The following is a 23,060-nucleotide window of genomic DNA, read 5'->3' on the forward strand; positions in this document are numbered from 1 at the left end:
AACCTGGTGTATTTTCCTCCAAAAGAATGAATCCTTTCAAGACGGACAAACTCACTGTGGCAGAATAAAGAGAACCATCACTCCACAGTTCTTCTCCCTGTATCTCCCCCATCTTCCCAACATACGCGTTTCAAGCAGGGAGCGAGCAGCCAGCTTTTGCGACTGCTTTCCTTGGTTACGTCTGTCAGGGCAGAAAGGAGCAGCAACCTGAGCTCCATCACTCTTACTGTCATTTGCAAAAGCCTGACCCACTCAGTGCTTACTCAAGACATCCTGACAAGAGAGGAGAAGAGAGAGAAATGGGAGACGGAGACTTCTGGCCCAGCCTGAGATGAGCAGGCCTTACATACGGTCCCTGAGCCTGCCCCTAGGGGATGGCTGCCGGGGTTCTGGGTCCACCACAGACGCTGTGCCCCAGCAGAGCCACACTCTGAAGGGACCAGGAACGCAGGACAAAGGTCACCTTGACATACGACCAATAACCAGGATGGCCTCCCCACAGGTGTGAGACTATGTAAGACACCAAATCTGGGCATAGCTTTTGGGTGTGTATGGGGGGAGGGGAGATAGAAGTGGCAAGAAAGACAAAATAAAACGGAATTTCCTGCCAGCCCGAATAGTCCTCCCTTGCCTATTGAAATGAGACTCAGAGCTGCTACATTATGATCTTCGTTTTTAATCTTTCCTGAGCCTGGCATCCTTTGGCCTCTCTAAAGAACATCAATAGCATGCACTTATTTATCACTGTTTCCCTGAGTATTTTTGAATTACTTTGTTAAAAAGAAAACTCTATTTATAGACATTTTACAACCTGATTTTCTTCTTTTTAAAAAGGTTTTTACTATGTATTGTTCGGTGACAGATAAGGACTACATTTATCCTGGTGAGCACTGAGTAATGTACAGAATTAGAATTATTATGTTGTACACTTGAAGCTAATATAACATTGCATGTTAATTATACATCAATAGAACATTTTTTTACTATGAAAAATCTTACAGGTACACAAAATTATAAAGAATACTAAAACAAATCCCAACATACCCATCATCTAGCTTGAAGAATTATCGACATTTTTGCCAATCTTGTTTCACCTATCACCCCATTGATTTTTCTCCCCTCTAGGGTACTTTAACGCAAGTCTGAGACATCATATCATCTTTAACAGGTGGGAATAGACAGATAGATATATATAATCACAATGCCTTTATTACTTCTAACAAAGGCACACAATTCCTTAATCTAAAACTCAGCCTAACGTACACCCCAATGGTTATAGCAGAAATGTCCACAATAGCCAAACTATGGAAAGAGCCTAGATGTCCATCAACAGATGAATGGATAAAGAAGATGTGGTGTATATATATATACAATGGAATATTATGCAGCCATTAAAAAACCCGAAATCTTGCTATTTGCAACGACGTGGATGGAACTAGAGGGTATTATGCTAAGTGAAATAAGTCAATCAGAGAAAGACAAGTATATGATCTCACTGATATAAGGAATTTGAGAAACAAGACAGAGGATCATAGGGGAAGGGAGGGAGAAATTAAACAAGACAAAACCAGCGGGGGAGATAAACCATAAGAGACTCTTAATCTCAGGAAACAAACTGAGGGTTGCTGGAGTGGTGGGGGGTGGGAGGGATGGGGTGGCTGGATGAGGGACATTGGGGAGGGTCTGTGCTATGATGAGCACTGTGAACTGTGTAAGACTGATGATGAATCACAGACCTGTACCCCTGAAACAAATAATACATTATGTTAATAAAAAAAAAGTAAAAAAATAAAACTCAGCCCTATTAAAATTTCCCTGATTGTCCTAAAACATGTCATTTACAAGTGGTTTCCTTCAATCATAATCCAAACAAAGTCCTTACACTACATTTTATGGCCTTATTTGTGACTGACAGTTGATAGGCCACACCTATTTTTAAATCACTGTACAGGAAAGCATGAAGATAGCCTTATTTACTGAAAACATAGTTTGGGAACACAGAACCTGCATAAACCTGAACAGACTCTCACCAGAGAAAACAATTTCTCCTCGATTAGCAGAGCAAAATTTTGAGCTATGTATGACAACAGCAAAATAAACTTTACTTAAATGATTTCTTTTTAAACTGAAGATTTAGTATACTTTCTCCATCTCTAATTGTCAGCCACATGGTCTTGTTTTGAAGTATTTAGGGCATCTGCTACTTGGGCTGCTGAAGTTTTATATTTATGAGCACAAAACGGCCTGTTAGGGAAGTATTGATTTTTCTATGGCAGTTACAAGACACTATGTTTGCAAATGTGGAAAAAAAAGCCCACTTTATATTTAGTAAGAATGTTAGTTCAACTAAAAATAGCAAGAAAAAACTTACTCTTGAAGCACAATGAATGCCAAAGGTGGAACACAGTAGTCAAGACTAGTCTCTTTCTTTGCAGACTATTCCTCTAAGCATAGTACTAATGTGTAAAATTTGGGGGGAACCTATGCCTTCCCCCTTCTCTTGACAGGGCATTTTTAGTCCTTCCACTTGGAAATGAAAATACTGAGGAAAAACACATTTAAGAAAAGGTATTTACTTTTCACTGCTTGATCTCTACTCTTCAAAAGTACATTATTTTATCAAAACCACAAGGAAATGTCACCTCACACCTGTTAGGATGGCTACTGTCAAAAAATAAAAAAACAGACGGTGCGGGTCGTGGCCGCCGGTTCTCCGGTTCTCCCCCTCCCCTACTTTCCTCCCTCCCTCCCTTTCCCTCCCTTGGCGGCTGTGGGTCGCCCGTCGCAGACTCCCTGACCCATCCCCAACCCTTTCCTGACCTCGGTGCTACTCGATTGGCCTCTTTTCCCTGTTTCTCGGCCCAGCCCCAACCCCCAGTGTCAGGGTGGGGGCCTTGAGCCAGAGGCTCTGCGGCAGAGGAAAGAAAAAGACAAGACGACCCTCGGCTCCACATCCGGATCGCTCGGTTCACCGCCGCCATGGCAATGAGGCAGACGCCGCTCACCTGCTCGGCCATACGCGGCATATGGTCCATTTGGCCTTCAGTGGCATCACGCCCCTATGGCTATTTCTTAATCAGTGCTTGCAAAGACGGGAAACCTATGCTACGCCAGGGAGATACCAGAGACTGGATTGGAACATTTTTGGGTCATAAGGGTGCTGTTTGGGGCGCGACATTGAATAAGGATGCCACCAAAGCAGCTACAGCAGCTGTAGATTTCACTGCCAAAGTGTGGGATGCTGTCTCAGGAGATGAACTGATGACCCTGGCTCATAAACACATTGTCAAGACCATGGATTTTACGCAGGAGAGTAATTACTTGTTAACCGGGGGACAGGACAAACTTGACACATATATGATTTGAACAAGCCTGAAGGAGAACCTAAGGAAATCAGCGGTCACACCTCTGGTATTAAAAAAGCTCTATGGTGCAGTGAGGATAAACAGATTCTTTCAGCTGATGATAAAACTGTCCGCCTTTGGGATCATGCTACCATGACAGAAGTGAAATCTCTAACTTTTAATATGTCTGTTAGCAGTATGGAATATATTCCTGAGGGAGAGATCTTGGTAATAACCTATGGACGATCTATTGCTTTTCATAGTGCAGTAAGTTTGGACCCAATTAAGTCCTTTGAAGCTCCTGCAACCATCAATTCTGCATCTCTTCATCCTGAGAAAAAATTTCTTGTTGCAGGTGGTGAAGACTTTAAACTTTACAAGTATGATTATAATAGTGGAGAAGAATTAGAATCCTACAAAGGACACTTTGGTCCTATTCACTGTGTGAGATTTAGTCCTGATGGAGAACTCTATGCCAGTGGTTCTGAAGATGGAACACTGAGACTATGGCAAACTGTGGTAGGAAAAACATATGGCCTTTGGAAATGTGTACTTCCTGAAGAAGATAGTGGTGAGCTGGCAAAGCCAAAGATCAGTTTTCCAGAGACAACAGAAGAGGAGCTAGAAGAAACTGCTTCAGAGAATTCAGATTCCATCTATAGTTCAACTCCTGAAGTGAAGGCCTGAGCACTGGGCATATGCCACAGATAATGTACCAGTTATGGACTAAAACAAGCAAGCAGAGAAAAGCATCAGCCTCACAGAGTTACTCTCTGCTTAAGGCAAACATGAGCAGTAAATAATGGGGAATGTGAATTAGCTCCAGTGCTGGAACTAACTTGGTGTTACCTGAACGTGAAAAGGCAAGAGTATCAGATGAAGGCAGGTGGAATTAGGCTCTTGTGGTATGATGGCCTGTTGTCTTTTTAATGAATGTGCAAGCCAACATCCAATTTCTCTTATTACAGCTAGATTTCTTGTAGCTGTTTATGTTATTATGGAGAAGAAAAATATATTGGCCTATTTTTCTGACTTTTCCCTTAAAGCAGAAAGCCTTTTTTTTTTTTTTTTTGCTTTAGTTGTAAAGAAGAGGGAATACATGATAAAGTAATGGTTTGATTTCTCTTTCATTGTACATTGCTTCTGAACATCTAATTGTTTTAGTTGTCTAAATAAAATGCCTCTAAACAAAAAAAATAAATAAAATAAAAAAAGGAGGGGCGCCTGGGTGGCTCTGTCAGTTAAGCGTCTGACTCTTGATTTCAGTTCAGGTCATGATCTCAGGGTTGTGGGATTGAGCCCCACATCAGGCTCTGTGCTGGGTGTGGAGCCTGTTTAAGATTCTCTCTCTTCCTCTCCTTCTGTTCCATGCCCTGCCCACACCGCCCCGCCCCCCAGCTCACACCCACATGCGCATGATATCTCTCTCTTTTTAGAGAGAGAGAGAGAGAAAAGAGCAAGTGTAGGCAAGGATATGGAGACACCAGAACCCTTGTGCACTGTTAATGGGAATGTAAAATGGTGTAGTTACTGTAGAATACAGTATGGCAGTTCCTCAAAAAATTAAACCTATAATTACTACATGATCCATTGCTCAAAGGTAAATCTAGGGGATATAATGATCAGATTTGAAAATCATACAGCTCTGTGCTTAAAAGCAGACTCAATTACATGCACCCTTTATTCCTTGTTCTCCACAGAATGGAAAAACCAACCTGTTTCGAGCATATGCAAGAGTTTCCACACTTCTAGGTAAGTACTGATGACCAAAATCTGATTTAAAAATACTGTTCAGTAAAATTTGTGTTTTGTGTTTGTGTATTAGACTAACTGGGTAGTTTCAAGTGGCAAAAATGTATTCAGTACTCGAGTATTATTTCCTCTGTATTCAATACTCTGAGTATTATTTCCTCTTTGCAATTTGTTTTCTTAAAAGTTAGTGTTTTTTATATCTACCAAAAACTATTGAAGCTCTTGATTTCTGAAGTCATAAAGCTTACTTTATTAAAACATGATGATTCGTTTTTATCAAGACTTTTTTGTTCCACAGAAATCAGACAAAAAATATGAGATTTAAAAACTATGCTCTGGGGGTGCCTGGGTGGCTCAGTTGTTAAGCGTCTGCCTTCGTTCGGCTCAGGTCATGATCCCAGGGTCCTGGGATCGAGTCCTGCATCGATCGGGCTCCCTGCTCCGCGGGAAGCCTGCTTCTCCCTCTCTCACTCTCCCTGCTTGTGTTCCCTCTCTCGCTGTCTCTCTCTGTCAAATAAATAAATAAATAAAATCTTTAAAAAATAAAAACTAAGCTCTGTACAGGTATGGACCATTTTTTCTTATATGTCTCCAAATAACGTGCACAGAGCCAGTGCCTCATGAACTATGTTAAATTGAATTTATTGGCCTGTTCCATTGAGAAATGCACATCTGTAACTACCTGAATAAATTCTTCTTTAGCATTCAAAATACTCAACGTGACATATTTATAGGTAAACCAAATTATAACAAATATATTTTCATATTCCTAAGTAACAAGCTGACTTAAGGTCTATAAAGGGTGTTAAAACAGTACTCTGAACACTTAATTTTTCCTATCATTTTGTAAAAATATATGTTGGAAGAGAGGTTTCAACAGTTCTGAACACTTTCCCATTCTAGTTATTGTACAATAGCGGTAACCTTTAACATTCACCTTCTGTTTTGGAAGTCTCAGAAAAGTCAGGACACAACTCTAGGGAAATAATGCAAAAACCAAGGAATGAAGTGAAAATTTACACTCACCCTGCATTTGAACTATGTCATGCTGGGAATTCGTCATTGAGTATAATGAGCCTTTTCTAACAGACTGCCAGAACTGAGCTAGAGCTAGCCTCTAGGGCTGGGAAAACAGAGAAAGGGGAGAGTATCTAAAGCAGTGCTTTTCAATCTTTAGTCAGGAACCACCTGGAGAACCTGTGAAAACTCAGCTGTGTCCCACTCTCTAGGTGATTCTGTCTCAGTAGGTCTGGGGTGAGGCCAGATAATTTACATTTCTCACAAGCTCGCAGGTGCTACTGTTGCCTGCCTATTTCAGAACCAATGTTCTAAAGAGTACTGACATAACAACATCTTGTTAAACTAATGCCAAATGTAATATGGACACTACAGGGCTTTGAAAAACAAAGAATGAACAAAACATAAAGACTGAAAGGAGTACTCTTCAAATAAAACAAACTAATGCTATTTTTGAGCTGAATCTAAAGACACATCATGGACTTCTTCTGGCTGGCCTGACAGTTGGAGGTTGCTTTCAAGATGCTAACTCACTTTTTTTTTTTCCCTGAAATTACCAGCAAGCACTGAACACTGGGCTCAATTATATGTAACAAGGTTCTTCCTCAAATTGCTATGAATATTGCTATGTATATATACAGATCCTGGTCAAAAATCATTCTGTAAATAAACTGAAGTAAAATGATAATGGTTCTATTTTCATTTACAGAAAACAAATCCTGCCATTTACAAGTTGTGCTTGGATGAAGCCCATGAGAAAAGATATTTAGGTCATTACATACTCAATTCAAATAGGCCCATCACTTTAATGAATCACAAGAAGTTTACAATGCAGTAATAGTAAAGGAATACTATAAACTTGCAGAGTTAGCATACAAAATTAAATAAGTTGGAATCTCTAGAAAGAAACCCTATGCCAGTGAGATTATAAAACAATTTATTTTCCAAATATTATTCTTTTCCATGCAAACAGGTCTGGGTCATCAATTTGCTGGAGTAGTATGCTCTATCTGCTGTGTCAGATTAACAAAATTGAATCTAATAGTTTCTTAGCAACTGCAGAGGCTTTAAAATCCTTTGGGTATACTCTTTATGATATAGGTCCATGGTGTTTTTAAGAGTTCCGGTGCACAAGTCAATGTTTCATGAAGGTAATTCTAAATCTGTTATGATTCATAGACTCAATTCAGAGTTCTAGAAATTTTGAGTTGTTACAATCCCAAATTCTGAAAGGTTAGCTCATTGCTAAAAATGTGTGTATTATTGGAGCAATGCTAGATTATAAAATTCATTATTCATTAATAATGAAATACACAAAGGTAAGGTGATTTTTCAGACAGATACCAATTTAAAAATTAGTTATAACCATATTCAATGCCAAAATATCAATTACTTTCTATGGATGACTTTACCAATTTAAACATTTGGATTCAGACACTGTCACTGGTAAGTCGCCTACCTTCACTTATACAGTTAAAAGTACAGTGATAAACTGTACAATGGAGGTAGCTTCTCTTTCCATTACTTACCTAGGTTTTGCCACATGCTAAAAATTTCACAACCCATTGTGACGCGCATGTCACCATACCTGAAATAAAACAAAAAGCAAACCTGATACAAAACCTTCAAAACAAAGAAGTATTTGTGTCTTTTTGGAATAGAGAAGTATTTATGTCTCTTCTGAATTAAAAGACACTATGTTTGTAATTAAGATGCTTAATGTAGATGTCTTGATGCTTCTAATGCAAATCCTTGTATAAATCCTTTAATAAAACAGATTTGTCCTCTATTTCATTTGCTTCTATAATATATTGATTCCTGAAAGATGGAGCTCCGCCCCCCCCAAATAAAAGTATAAGTAAGTTCAAAATATCCAGAAAAGAGTGCTTCTTGTCCTCTTGCTCATTGCTTCTCCAATGTCATTTCCAGTTATGGACATCTGATTTACAAATCATTTGAACTAAACACCCTTTTAAAAGCACAACATTTGATCTGCCTCATATCCCCACCCAATTATACACTGATACTTACTTTTCTAACACCTTTTTCTTTTTGGAAGGTGTGAACATCTCTAACTGCAGACACAACTGGTTTATAAAAATGACCGCAAGGTAAAAGTAGGAATCCCAGATCTAAAACAAGAAATATTTAAATGTTATAGTGTTACAAAAATATTTACAGATTAAGTGACATGATCTCTTGGATTTGCTTCAAAAATGATAAGTGGATGGGGGTACAGGTGAAATAAGATTGGCCCTGTGTGAATAATAGTCGAATCTGGAAATGGGTACATGGGGGTTCATCACCCTATTCTCTCTGCTTTTACATATGCTTGAAATTTGCTGTAACAAAGTAAAGCAAATAAATATTATCTATTTCTATACTGTTTCAGTGCCTTACCACAGGTTTCTTAAGCTCCCTGGTATATGTTAAATGTTTTGTTTCTCTTATAATATGTCTGAGTATCTCCATGGAAGCTGAGGTATAAGTTGGGTTATTTTATTCCTGTGAGAATTCATTTCTGGAACTCCTTTTAATAGAGAATTAAAAAAAAAAAAGGCATACACTTCTCTGGATATGCTAATTGCTTTAAATTCAGACAGTATAAAAAAATTCCCTGCCCAGACATATCTTTTGAGTTTAAGGTTTCTTATACCAAAAACAGCACCAGAAAGAGATCAGAATAAAATTCCCAGAAATAAACTTAACCAAAAACATATGACATAATGGAAGGAAACTACTTCACGGACACCAAGTAAAATTAGAAATAATAAGGAGAAACACTGTAAAGAATTAGTATCTTTTATATATAAAGAGCTCTTACAAACAAAAAATGTAAGACCAAGCAAAATAATGAACAAAAGTCAAGAAGAGATATTTTACAAAATATGAATTTTAATCAGTAATTTCAGGTTGGTGTATATATAGGAAATCAAATATAATTGGTATAACCCTTAACTCAATAATTCCACTTACAAATATGTATCCAAAAAATAATTAAGGATATGTGCCAAGTTTTATTTTGTAAGAAGGCACATAGAAAGAGTGATTTATAAGAATAAAATAGCAGAAACAACTTAATATTAAAAAGTAGAGTTGTGATTATGAAATTTTCATATATTTATTACTGTATGGTATGATATACATACATAGTATGCAACCTTTAAATTCCATTGGTTTTACTGATTTGTGCTTTTTTATATTTTCTAGTTATCCAATAGGGACAATTTACTCAATGTTGAATATGAAAAATGTTATTTAAAAAGAATAGGAAACACAGATGCCAAAACCCAAAAACATCGTTAAGAAGGGAAGCCAAAATAAGCACTGCCCATCTTTGTTTACCAGTTATCATTTTCCATTTAAAAAATAGTATATCAAGGGGCGCCTGGGTGGCTTAGTCGTTAAGCATCTGCCTTCAGCTCAGGTCATGATCCCAGGGTCCTGGGATCGAGCCCCACATCGGGCTCCCTGCTCAGCGGGAAGCCTGCTTCTCCCTCTCCCACTCCCCCTGCTTGTGTTCCCTCTCTCGCTCTCTCTGTCAAACAAATAAAATCTTAAAAAAATAGTATATCAAGAATTCTTAGGCATATCAAATTATATTATAGATGTAGAGAAAGTTCTGCCTTAAAGAATTTTGTTTCTTTTCATTAATTCACTCTAAAAAAAATGTGATGATGGAGAAGTAAAGGAACTGAAGTGTTTACTTTGTAAACATTTTCTTCATATAAACTCTACTTTAAAAAAATGTCTTAAAAACCTATGTTCTAAGTTCCCTTTGTCACACATGAAGACCATACAATAAAGAATGAAAATTTATAGTAACAACAAGGAACTACCTCCTCTTAAGCACTATGATTTCCACTAGGTTGATAAGCATGATTGTAGCACTAACTTGTTCAGAAATATAATGACAACTTCTAATATTATTCATCATGAAAACTGATATAGCCCAAGATTAATTTAGGGCAGGTGGAGTAAATGTGTTTTCCTATTATTAAAGAAAGAAAATATGGTAGGTAATTTCCTCAAGTATAAGGTAAAAGATTTCAGCTCAGGTAGGAGTCATCTGGATGGATACTTACCTTATAATCAAAGTTTTCATTTAAGAAGTTCTTACGAAGTGCATCAGACAGGTATAGAACTGTTGTAATAATAACGCTAGTGATAAAAAAAGAACATTTTAAGTTGGAAACTCTGCATTAGTGAAAATCATTTATTAGGTAGGAATCAAAAACAATTAAGGTAAAAGAAAACCTACAGGGGGCACCTGGATGTCTCAGCTGGTTAAGCGTCCAACTCTTGGTTTCAGCCCTGAGATCAAGCCCCATGTCAGGCTCTGTGCTCAGCTTGGAGTCAGCTTGGGATTCTTTTTTTCTCCTTCTCCCTCCCCTTCCGCTCACCACCGCTCACCACCCCCCGCCACTGTCCCCAAATAAATACATAAATAACTAAATTTTCTAAAAAGGAAAAGAAAACCTTCAGGAAGCATGTGGAATAATATTATTTGAATACCATGCGCTAACTTTTTAAAATTTTCTTTAAAGTAATCTCTATACCCAACATGAGGCTTGAACACATGACCTCCAGATCCTGAGTCACATGCTCTACCAACTGAGCCAGCCAGGTGCCCCCAGTGTGGAACAATATTAGATAATTCATATTTGAAACAGAAAAAAGGGACATCGGGCAAAAAAAAAAAAAATCAATCACTGAAGTTGGGTTCTTTGTAAAATGATACCCAGATCTATGAATTCATATGACTCAGGCAGAAATATATTAATCTCTTGATATTTTGTAATGCTTTTATTAATTTCTGAACAAAGCAAAATGATTAATCCAAATATAATATTCCATATTTAATTAACATGGAAGAAAGCCACACTTCAAAAAAATACAGAAAAAGAAATGGAGCCCAAAGGTGAAATCAATAAAATGACAGAATATATTGAGTATTTGAGGTCTTCTCTCTTGTTCTCCCCCTTTTAAGGTGTTAGGGGTCATGCAAGAGTTACGGAAGGCAGACTCCCTCTCTCCTCGTGACAGAATGCCACTAAAGAAACAATTACAGACTGTGAAATTGTCTATAACCCAGCACTAAGCTGAGAGAAACTGCCAGTGGGTGTTAAGGCAATTCAGAAAATGGGGCATCTCAGGGCTGGAGAAATTAGGGGAAGCCTGACAAGGGGACATATGCAGCCATGTGTAGCTTGCTAGGGAGATTAAAAGAGGATTTGGTGAGCATTCTTGGTTAATCCTAGAGTTAGGCAATTCATTCAAAACCTGCTCCTTTTTGTAGCTATAGGAATTGACATTCAAAACTGAATGCATATCCAGTTGGTTTATTTAATATTACATATAGCATTACACTGAAACAACACAGGCCATTCCCCAGAATACAATAAACTAATGGTGTGTGTGTATATATATATATATATATATATATATATATGGTTGATACTCAAAATCTCCTCAACCTTTGCTGAGACGCATGCCCAATGGAGTGTCTGCTGTCATGAGACTCTAGTTCTCACCACAGGATTTGGAATCAAGGGGTAGAATTCTATGACCACAAATAAAACAAAAGGAAACAAAACACCCCACCAACTTCACACCTTGATTATCCTATCGGTAAAACCTAGACTAGAGGGATATTTACTAATTAGAAGAATATTTAGAGGCTTTGAAGAACATAAAGTTTCATTATTGTTATCTGCTGGAAAACTCACTATGATAGCCTTCTCCTGGGATAGGAAAATATTAATAAGACAAAGGGGTCAGATGGTTGAATGAGAATAGCTCAAGGTAAAAAAAGGGAAAGAGAAGAAAACCACCATTTCTCAGGCACCTGCTCCACCATGAGTAAGCGTGTACATTTTATATATGTCAATTACATCTTTCAATGACTTTTACTGTGAAAGTTAGGTATAAGCAAAGCCTATGAAAATGAAAAGTCCTGTGGTGTCTCCAGTTTCCCAAACAGCAGATATCATCAGTGAATTTCCTACTAAAGAGATAAATCACCTGCAAATAACAGTATAAAGTGGCAGTTTTCCATAGCCACTAGCAGAATCAATGATGATAACTGAAGAAATCATTAAAATTCCCAAAGTAGTTTATCTAAAACTTACATTATGAAACTAAAGCTTAATTATCAGAAAATGGAATGCTATCAAGCAAGGAAGCAGTTCATTCTTAACATGTGGTTCTAAGCACAAACATTCTGCTATGGTATTCAATGGAGAAATACACACAGTCCCACGACACCTGAGTTTCACATAAAAAAACCACCTTCTGGCCCACGACAGTAGCATAAATTGTTGTTCAGAAACAAGAGCATCCAGTGCTAGTGAAACATGGCATATCCGGGATTTAGACTATTGGGTCTAAGGTCCTGGCAAGCAGCCAAAACATTCAACTTTCCAAAGTAAGAAGGTTATTCCACAGCAAAGATGATTCATTTGTTATTTAAATGCTGGGTCCCAAACACATAAAATCCAGTTCCCTGAACTGTGCTCACTGGTAAACAATGTGGAGCCTCTGTGACCTTATTGTCAACCAGTGAGTCTTAACCTGGTTGCTTCCTGGAATCACCCAGGAGCCTTTAAAATACAGAAAGATACCCCCAGAGATTCTAATGAATGGACTGGGGTACAACCTGGACATCAGGAGTTTTAAGACTCCCAGGTGATTCTCCTGTGCACCCAGAACTGAGAACCACTGTTCCAGAAAAAGCAGTGCTTCTCAAACTTCAGTGGGTACCTGGTGATCTAGTTTATAATGCAGATATATGACTCAGTAGGCCTGAGGTGGGGCCTAAGATTCTGCCATTTCTAACAAGCTCCAGGGGATGCTCATGCTGTTCATCCTTGGTCCACCCTTTGAAGAGCAAAGCTCTCCAGAGGCCTAAGCCAGAAAAACATTCCAACAAACTCTGCTTCACATTCTCCTGGCTTCTAGAATTTCAGGCCAGTCATTATACTTGGTCATTCTTTAAGGGAGCATGCAGTCCTTGTTCTAGATTCAATACCTTGTCCTCTCACCAAGGTCGCTTTGTCATTAGGCACAAGAGGCAGAGGGCATAGGACCTACAATCTTTTCAGGAGCTTTGGAAAATATTGAGACCTGAAAAGATGTTATGGGACCAAAAATTAAAACTGCAAAATAAAAACTAAAAAAAGGTTAATTAGATGTCTGTAGAATGCAACATTACTTATATCATTTATTGTCCAATTTCATATTTAGGCAACTTCTATTGTATTAAAAAAAAGTATAGGTTACTTTTTACAACTTCACAAGAATTCCTAAATATACAGAAATGCTGAGAAATCACAAGCAGTTGGAGTTAAATGACTCACTCACAGGCCAATAATTTAAAAAGCAAAATGTAAAAATTGCTTTTTACTTTTTTTCTTCAGTAAAATTTGGCATGTGGGTCTATTTAATATGTTTGATAGGCTGAGAGGTAAGGCCTCCAAAAATAAGACTTCCCAGAACCAGAAGGACCTAAAGTGAGTCTACTTCAAATACTTTGCATTTATGCTTAAAACATTCAGCCCAAGTCACAGAGGCAGCTCCCAGAGCTTTTTTATGGTAACTCGGCACTGAGTCAGGATCCTGGCACACAGGTCTCCAAGCCAGCTAAAGGCAGTTATACATTATTGCTCCTTCATTGTAGTCGATATCTGTGGTGTTTAGGGATCTTTCTTTACTTGTTCTAATTTTTCCAGAACAATGTGGCTCCTTTGGTTTTATTCTTTTACTCATGACTCAGTTTTTGAATATAAGGACATTTCAAATCTCAGCACACCACTTCAATAGCCAAGAAAGGTTTACAATCTGTTACTACAAATGGTCAAACGACTGATATCTGCCATAGAAGTATAGGCACAGGATGATTCCGACAACCTTCATCTGCGGGTATGAGCAGATTACAGCACGGTAAAATTTACACAGAAAAGAGGAACTGGTGCACAGGAAATCAAAGTTATTGCTTCAAATTTTCAGTTGCCACCTCATTCTGGCATTTAGAAAGTTTTTTTTTTAATTTTATTTATTTATTTGAGAGAGAGAATGAGAGAGAGAGAGAGAGAGAGAGAGAGAGAGAGAGAGAGAGAGAGAGAGAGAGAGAGAGAGAGAGAGCATGAGAGCGGGGAGGGTCAGAGGGAGAAGCAGACTCCCGGGATCAAGTCCCACATCGGGGACTTGATCCCGGGACTCCAGGATCACCTGAGCCGAAGGCAGTCGCTTAACCAACTGAGCCACCCAGGCGTCCCTAGAAAGTATTTTTGAAGAAATACTACCTCCCTGCTCTAGAAATCTCATCTATTCTAATTTGTTGTAAACTACTCCGACTTGTTAACGTGCTTAAGCAAAAGCCCACCTCCACAAATTATACCTGGACTGGGAGAAGCACCTTTGTGGATAAACTGGGTATCAACAGGACTAATGTTTATACAATGAAAATCTAGGGAATTCTAATCATGGAGAAAAACAACTTCCCTACAACCTGGGGGGTTAATAGGGGCAGAAGAAATCAGCACAAAGACACTTGGGGCAGATGAAAATCCTGGAAGGCCATCAAGGGAACCGATCTAAGCTAGTGGTCCTCAAACTTCAGAGTCATGACAAAATCACCTCGAGGATTCATAAGACTTCAGAGCCTTACCACCACCGATGGCCTGGTGAGTTCCAGATGGGGCCCAACCAGACGATTCTAATGCATGTGATCATCCTGTCTTGTTTTGAGGACTGTGTTACAGATGGAGGAGAAGACAGCCAAGGGTTGGAACTTGGAGAGCAGTGATGTTGGGGGATCTGGCCTTGTTAACCACTGCTTCACCAAGAGCCTAGCCCACAGTAAGTTTTATTGAATGACTGTAGCCTCACAACTATATGTAAACCTATCTTTGTTATACTTACTTGCTGTACTAGGTAATTCTAAAATGAGAAGCTTGTAGAACATTTTATGCCTTTTTAAAAAGCTATTTTGAAGAACAGACTGAAGGCACTCCAAGTGGAGGGCACAGCATAAGCCAAAATGGAAGCAGGAAATGGAGTGATTGTGCTTTTAGTCAAGCCTGCCGTATGGGTGAGGAAGAACAAAGATTGAAATGGAAGGATTTAGGGATTTTAAAAACTCCCTTGACCTTCTCCACTGAGCGGTACTGGCAGAAAGTCACTCGTGTCAACAGGCTCAGTTTTAGCCTATCAGGCTCAGATCTTAAGGAAGCCTTTAGTTCATGGATTCATTCTTCCTACCAGCTCCTCACAACTCACCAGGACATGGAGTATGCGGGAGGTTCTTGTGTAAATATTTGCTGTCATTATTGAAGTTTGGCACATTCATCTGAGTAATAGATAGTTTTGGTAAAAATCAGCATCTTCTCTCTCCCTTGGACTGTAAAATTGTTCAAGGATTATTACCCTAGTAGAAAAACACCACCACCACCAACAAAATACAGTAGTAGTGGTGTTGGTGGGTACCCAACAGATTAGCTGCTTGACCACCCAACTTTCCATCGTCTCTATCACATACTCTGTCTTCCCTCCTGTTACAGTGCCAAGGCTCCTAGCTAAGGCCAAGCTTTTTTTGTGTGCACAATTTCAGAGCTACTCTAAGTGTGGCAAGCTTCTTTCATTGAGAAAGTCTTACTACAAAAAGCACCGTCAGCTAACCTAAACTGCATGCTTACGTGGTTGGTTTAATTTCCAGTGCAAGCTGATTGTGCACAGGTAACAGGCAGTTCTCAAAGGGCACACTGCAATTCTGCACTTGGCCCAACCCCACTTCCCACGCCCCCAGCTTGTTCCTTCGCTTATGCCTGTTTTCTTTAGTAGCACCAGTATTTCTGTCTTTGCTAAGCCATTCCTCTTTGTAAACTAAAACACTGTATTACTCCATATTTTAAAGAGTCCTTGTCCCTTAACTCCTTCCAGATGTAGCCCCATTTCTCCGCTTCCTTTCACAGCAAAACTTCTAATGAGCTGTTTCCACTTTCTCAATTCCTAGCTGTTCTTGAATTCACTCTAATAAGGCTTTCTCCTCCATCACTGCGCTGAAAGAGCACATGCCATGGTCATCAATATCTACACAACACCGCCAAATCCAGGGGCAACTGTCTTCATCATCTCCAATCTCCCAACAGCTCTTGACACTTCTACCTTCATGAAATACCTTCTTCACAGAACACTATACTCTGCTGGTTCTCATCTTAAATCATGGGCTGCTCCTTTTCAGTCTCTTTTGCTGGATGCTTCTCCATGTTCTGGCCTTTAAAATGGCAGCATGCTCTACAGCCCAGTCCTAAGTATTTTTTTCTTTTTAATCTACTCTCTTCCAGGTGATCTCATTCAGTGCCATGGCTTCAAATATCATCCAATGATCCTCAAATGCACACCTCCAGCCCTAACCTCTTCCCTCAGCTCCATAGAAGCAGGTTTAGCTTCCTCTTCTATGTTTCCATTAAGATATCTAAGACTATTTCAAACTTCTGTTTCACATAAGATTCTTTACCTTCCCCACCCCCAAAGCTGCTCCTCTCAGTATTTCCCCACCAAAGTGAATGGCACCACCATTCATCCTTCTGTTCAGGCCAAAACTCTAAAGGCCATCTTCCATTTTTTCTCTGCCACCCACATCCAGTCATCTGCAAGTTATGTTATCTCAATCTACAAAATTGATCTTCTTACTACCTTCACTGCCATCTACCTGTTCAAGCCATTAGCTGGATTGCTGTATTAAGCTTCTAACTGGTCCTTCTTGGTTTCTTTTTTAAAAAAATATTTTATTTATTTATTTGAGAGAGAGAGAGAGAGAAAGAGCATGCACAAGTGGGGAGGGGGAAGGGGCAGAGGGAGAAGCAGACACCCAACTGAGCAGGGAGCCCACGTGATGCTCGATCCCAGGACCCTGAGATCATGACCTGAGCTGAAGGCAGATGCTTAACCAACTGAGCCACACAGGTGCCCCCTTCTTGGTTTCTCTTAATGCTTCTCTACTCCCTAATATTTGGGCCCTGTCTTCCTCTTCTAACCTCATTGTTACTGGTTCCTTCTCTCCTCATGTTCCAGCCACACTAATAGTCTTTCAGTTTCTTGAATGTGCCATATTCACTCTGACCACAGGGCCTTTGTATAAACTATTTCTGCTGATAAGAACATTTTTCCTTTGCTGTCTGCCTGTTAACCCCTGCTTTGACTTTCAGCTCAAGTTTCACTTCCTAATGAAAGAGCCTTCCAATCCCAGTTCAGAACAAAGTTCCCCTCATAAACATCTTCAAAGAACTATGCTCTATCTTTATGGCATTTCTTTTATACTTTAGGCATTGAAAAAGATTTGCCGAGTGGATGGGTCAGTAAATGAATAAATGAACTTCCCTAAGAATCTTTGGTTTCATAAATCACCTATTTGCTACACTGATCTCATTTGAAAGCTAAATTAGTTGAAGGTAATAGTCAACTAAATAATTCAGTGTTTGGTGAGAAAAAGCACACACACAAAAAATGTATGCTATGTTTGAAGCCAACATGCACACAAGATAAACAAAATAGGGGCCTGAAATGTCAACTGTAAGGCCAGAAGGTTTTACTTTCCTCAGTAAGCAAGTCTGTAATAAGATTTATCTCTTTGAAAATGTATAAAGCTGTGACTTTATTTTTGTACTATATTTTGCAATGTGTATGGGAAGGGGGTGGAGAGAAGCTTGTCTCAAAGTGTCCTGTATTTTTGGTACTTAATTTTCATCTCCCTTATGTTCCTTCTTTCTCAAATTGAGCAGTTGTTCTCATCAGAAACATCTACCAAGAACTTAACAGTGGGGACAATACAACTTTGCACACAAGCAAGAGACACATGTCTCATCCTTGCGCAAGTTAGGCTGGATGCCCTTACCCGATATTAGACATTCAGGTGGAAAGAAACACAAGACCATACTAATTATCAAGTGTCTGGTAACAGCTTTTAGTAGGACTTCAGATAAAGCAGGGAAGCTACAGGATTTGGGACAACACAGTTTATAGATGAAAGTTAAAGGCATTTAACTTACTTGAAAACACAGGAAGAAAGGACCAACACATCAAAGAATACGTATTTTGAGGGATGAGCTAGCTATTCAGCTGAGCTCAAGGGTAGGGCAGTGGCGACTTCTCAGCTAGTTACTATCAATTTGACATGTATTAGGCACATAGTAGGTAGTAAATGTGGGAGTCTGGGTAAAAATGCCTCTTTGAGGGGCCCTGATCAAATATTTGTTTAAGTTAGCAACATGGAAGAAAGGTGGTCAACCTCAGAGACGTGGATCTAGCTCCTGCAACTTGCGCCTACATAGTTTAGCAAAGTGGTCATGTTTTCTTTCCAATATATGCTAACATTTTTTTAAAGAGATTTTACTTATTTATTTGAGAGAGAGCACGCCAGAGCACACACAAGTGCGAGCAGGGGGAGGGGCAAAGGGGGAGGGAGAGAGGGAAGCAGACTCCCTGCTGAGCACGGAGCAGAGCAAGGCAGGGCTGGAACCCACGAACCCAAGACCACAACCTGAGCCAAAGTCAAGAGTTGAATGCTCAACTGACGGAGCTACCCAGGTGCCCCTGCCCTTTAACATATTTCAAATGTGTTTAACATCTTTCAGAAATTGGCTTTTCTACCAATATTATAGTGGCTAATCTTTTTTATGGATAGAGAAGAAATAGTTGAAGGCTTATTTCTGGAATATATTGCATTCATAAGGCAAGAAAAATCTCATTTGGTTTTGTAATTTGAATGGGAAATGGCTAGGGTGGTTGCATGGGGAGAAGAGTGGGAAGCAGAAGAGCAGAGGGCAGTGTCTGTTCCGACTTGGGGTGTTCTCTACCAGACCCTGGAGTCCTCTCTCCAAATTGGGACGGACTTGCCATTGCCGGTGGAAAAACAGTGCCCGTTTCTTATCAGCACCGACTTGAGTGGCAAGAGCAGGATGGTACTGCATTTAGCAAAGGCTGATGGCCTTTTTCTTGGATTTGCTTTGGGAGTATCTTCTGTTTAAATGTATTACACAGAACTCATCTTAAACTAACCCATGCTCCTGTTTGGTCAACACTGTAGATGAAAATCTTGAACATCATGTGTTTACTCAAAAGCAGAATCTATACTTCTAAGTCTGTTACCCATTTGTGTGACCATGAATCTTCATAAATGGAGTGGAGATTTTTAGGTAGAGAGAGAGAGAGAGAGAGACAGTGTTTAATTTTAAAAAGCCACGTTGTGGTCACGGTTTTCAAGAAGCTCAAGCAGAGCCTGTGTGCATAAGGAACAAAATGTCAAATTTATTTTTGGTTTGAATTTTTGCCATTGAATATTCTAATTCAAGTCAAAATATTCCTCTGCACACAGGGCAGGCATAATGACCACATGATGATGTTGTGTGATGCAGATGTCAGCAGCCTGGACCTCTTCCGAGCTGGCTCCCTGGACCACTTCATAGCCCTCTGCAGAATGTTAGATCTTTGGTAATAAGGCCAGATTCATGACCAATCGCTCCCTTTAAATCTATGACATCCGGACATCCAGATGAAAAGATATTTGATTCTACTCACAGATATCAAACTAAATATGCTAAATTCTAAAGAGAGCTATTTCAGGAGTTTCAATTAGTCTTGAACATGGAAAAGCTGCTTCTGTACTTATGTAAAATATAATATGCCATATTATACTATTTGTTACTTCACAAGTTTTTAACACATCGTTTTAACACCTCCACAGCTATAAATGTATACTGCAGCAGAAGCCATATTAGACATATCTTATCAAAATCCAACCCTATATTCCTGGGGCTCTTACCAGCACCATACCTGGCATCTGGGGAGGACATATGGTGTCTTTGGTCTATGGATAGATACCTGGAGAATTCAACCTTTATCCTGAATATGAGGGTGTTCGGGGCCGGACAAGAGGAGGAAGGAGAAGCAGGTAAACGTAGACGTGAAGGAAAGAATGCTTATGAGACAGGGTAAATTACGAGTGTGGAAGTAAACATCAGCCAGTTTCCTAAAGAACTTCACCTGCATTCTGTATCCTGAGATGACAGAGACAGGAAACATGAGAGCAGACACCGCCATGACACTTACTCTCTGGGAAGGCTCCTGCCATTCTGGCAGCTGCCTAATCTCCTTTCCTGGCTCCTACTCCTTCAAGTACTGACTCAGATCTTTTATTTTTTTCCTGGATATGCCTAATACAAGCTAGTTTTGCCAACTTCCAGAGATTCAACTTTATGTCAATATCTCTCCAAATGTCTTCTCTAGTTCCAAATTTTGCTGAGAGCATTATTTTCAGCTCTCTACTGGCTATATCCCTTGGCTGCATAAAAGGAACTTCAATCTTCATGTGTCCAACTCAGGAGTCATATCTTATCCCCAGTGCTGAGCACATGGTAGATGCTTAATATATCCTGCTGAGTTAAAATGAATTAAGAAAGATTAGAAAGGACTCAAGTGTCTAGCAACAGGGCTGGTTAAATAAATGATGGTACACCAATTCAATAGAACATTATATGCCCATAAAAGAAAAAAAGAAACATAAATGAATGAGGGGCTTTCTATGGATTAATGTGGAAAGACTGCCAGGATTTTTAAGTGAAAGAGCAAAGTGCAAAATAGTGTATATGTTATGCTACCTGCCAGGCTCTGTATAAAAGAACACTGGAAGGTCACGCAAGATGCTAATAAAAGTGGTAACTACAGGCTGGGGGTAAGGAATAAATACAGTAGATGGGAAGGGGTTTTTTCAACGTACGCTCTTCTTATATTGTTTGATTTTTGAACTATGTTAATGTATCACCTGTTTAAAACAAATAGTAATATATATTTTTTTTAAATGAGAGAAGTTAATTCAGAGACAAAGAAAAAGAATCTCAGGATTTGAAGATTTCAAACTTGAGATCAAACTAGAAAAATCATTTTTGTATCTCCTCTCCTCCATATAATGAGCTGCAATCATGATCAACTTAAACGTCTTACTTGTTAGCCACCAAGCGCATAACAGTCCAGTCCTTTGGAAACATCTCTGGGCGTATCAATATCCGGAACACAGTAAATATCTGTAGCAGGAAATCCTTGGATAGGGAGGAAACAGATCATTTTACTGAGTTATTTTAACTGTCAATGCACACACACACACACACACACACACAGCACTGTTGTTGCCATTTCCAAAGCAACTACAGAGAAGGAAGCCATGCTTCCATAGCTCACCAGGAGAAGGAATCATCACTATTCTATTCTCAACACCCACTGGCTTGCTACCCTTCCCAAATGTTCTCTTTTCCTTTTCTTTCTCATACACGGTGGAGATGACCTTTCATTCCTCTTTACAAACTCTAAACATTTAGATTTTATAAATAAAGGGGAAGACTGATAGTTGAAGATTAACAGGCAAATACATTCTTTCTTTTATTATAGTGTCCTCAACATCAGAACTTTTCATAGCGAGAGAACGATCAACAGATCTTCCTATTAAGTAGGTGTCAAAATTTAGAAAGTTATGTTCATTAAAAAGCATTTTAAGCAAACACCCAGGTTTCTTCGAGGGCATTCTGAGGATGCAGCATTAATGTTATGCATGCAGGTTTACAGAATCTGAATGTGCTATGTAGAATACACTCAAATAAGGTTGTGTGCTAAGCTGAGCCCAGTGGTGAGTGCTTCATAGCTACGACGGTGTCAAGGAATTATTCAGAGATGCCCTGCCAGAGGGCAGCGGTATTTACTGAGATGTTATCTTTAAACTGATCACCTAGAAACATTCTTGACAAGAAGCTACTGCCAGACACAGAAATATCTCTTCTTAAAACATTTCAAGTGATAGGGCCCCAAACGCTGCAGCATATTACACTTAAAGGGGACTCAAGGAGACGATATACTACATGTACTGAATGACATAAAGCATGCCCAATCAGAAAGAGATTGCCTCAGTCTAGTTTAGATTTGTTAACTAGAAAACTTAAAGATTTGTTGATAACCTCAAGCAATGCTAGGAAAATATATCTACCAATCTGATTGAAAGCAACAGTATGGTGCTGCTTAATTAAAAAAAAACACACACATGAGTTTTATTTATGAAATCCAGCAACACATTATGTGAAACATGTAAGCTGCTTGAATAGAAGATTATGGTTGTCATTCATATCATCAGAAGATAGGAAGAATCTGAAAATATAAGAAACATGTGGTAGCTCTGTGTGTGTGTGTGTGTGTGTGTGTGTGTGTGTGTGTGTGTGTGTTTAACATACTCTAACAGCTTTGATCAAGCCCATAAATATTTTGACACGAATTTATTTTAGCTTCTTTGGCATCAACACACATACGTTGATATGTGTAGTATGTGCCATGTGGAAATATGCCCACTAGGTCATTCGCCTTTAAACGACACTTCCCATGTAGGCAGAATCACCAGACAGAGTTTCCCAAATGAATTCTACTGCAGGTCAGACAATTTGGGGAAACCCCTCACATTCCAGCCCCCTCTTGGGAAAGTAGGTCATTAGCATACTAAAACGGTGAGAAACCCTTCTTAATGCATTTCTAAAACTTGTTTCAAAAAAGTTTTTCAGTTCATTCTTTTGGGTTTTCCAGACATGAACATATATAATCCCTGCAAAAATGGATGTCTGCATTTACTTTTCAAAGAATTATATCCTACTTCAGTTTCCTATCTGGTGGCACTTGCTTAGATAGATGTTTTAAAAAAAATCCTGAAGATGGGGAATCACTTCTCATAGTATACAGTGACTTAGGAATAGTTTCATTTCTAAAATATTGAAATTTCATCTTTTCCCCTCACGACTTTTAGGGAATCGGAAATTGGAGGTAGCACCCTTAGCAATGGGTGTGTGTATGGGGGTTGGGGGGTAGGAGAGAGTGATGGAAGATGCACAGAGAAAGAACTGTCTGAAAAACTGGTTATAGCAG

The 23,060-nt window shown here is 39.1% G+C and overlaps 2 protein-coding genes across 11 annotated transcripts in view; one reads left to right on the forward strand and one right to left on the reverse strand.

The window, feature by feature from the left end:
• Nucleotides 1–23,060, reverse strand: part of DOCK4 (dedicator of cytokinesis 4) — a 428,555-nt gene that overhangs the window by 68,396 nt on the left and 337,099 nt on the right. For all 10 annotated transcript variants that reach the window (XM_027573302.2, XM_027573297.2, XM_027573299.2 and 7 more), the window contains 4 exons: nt 21,111–21,205; nt 10,199–10,274; nt 8,145–8,245; nt 7,643–7,701 (listed from right to left, as the gene is read on the reverse strand). In XM_027573302.2, coding sequence (XP_027429103.1) covers nt 7,643–7,701; nt 8,145–8,245; nt 10,199–10,274; nt 21,111–21,205 — 331 coding nt within the window. The remainder of the gene's footprint in view (nt 1–7,642; nt 7,702–8,144; nt 8,246–10,198; nt 10,275–21,110; nt 21,206–23,060) is intronic.
• Nucleotides 2,980–4,530, forward strand: LOC113911144 (serine-threonine kinase receptor-associated protein-like). Its single transcript, XM_035723235.1, is given in 4 exon segments — nt 2,980–3,007; nt 3,010–3,056; nt 3,058–3,346; nt 3,349–4,530. Coding segments are annotated over 4 exon segments (1,047 nt in total). The 3' UTR covers nt 4,032–4,530.

Source organism: Zalophus californianus, chromosome 12, assembly GCF_009762305.2.
Source record: "Zalophus californianus isolate mZalCal1 chromosome 12, mZalCal1.pri.v2, whole genome shotgun sequence".
Classification (NCBI taxonomy): Eukaryota; Metazoa; Chordata; class Mammalia; order Carnivora; family Otariidae; genus Zalophus; species Zalophus californianus.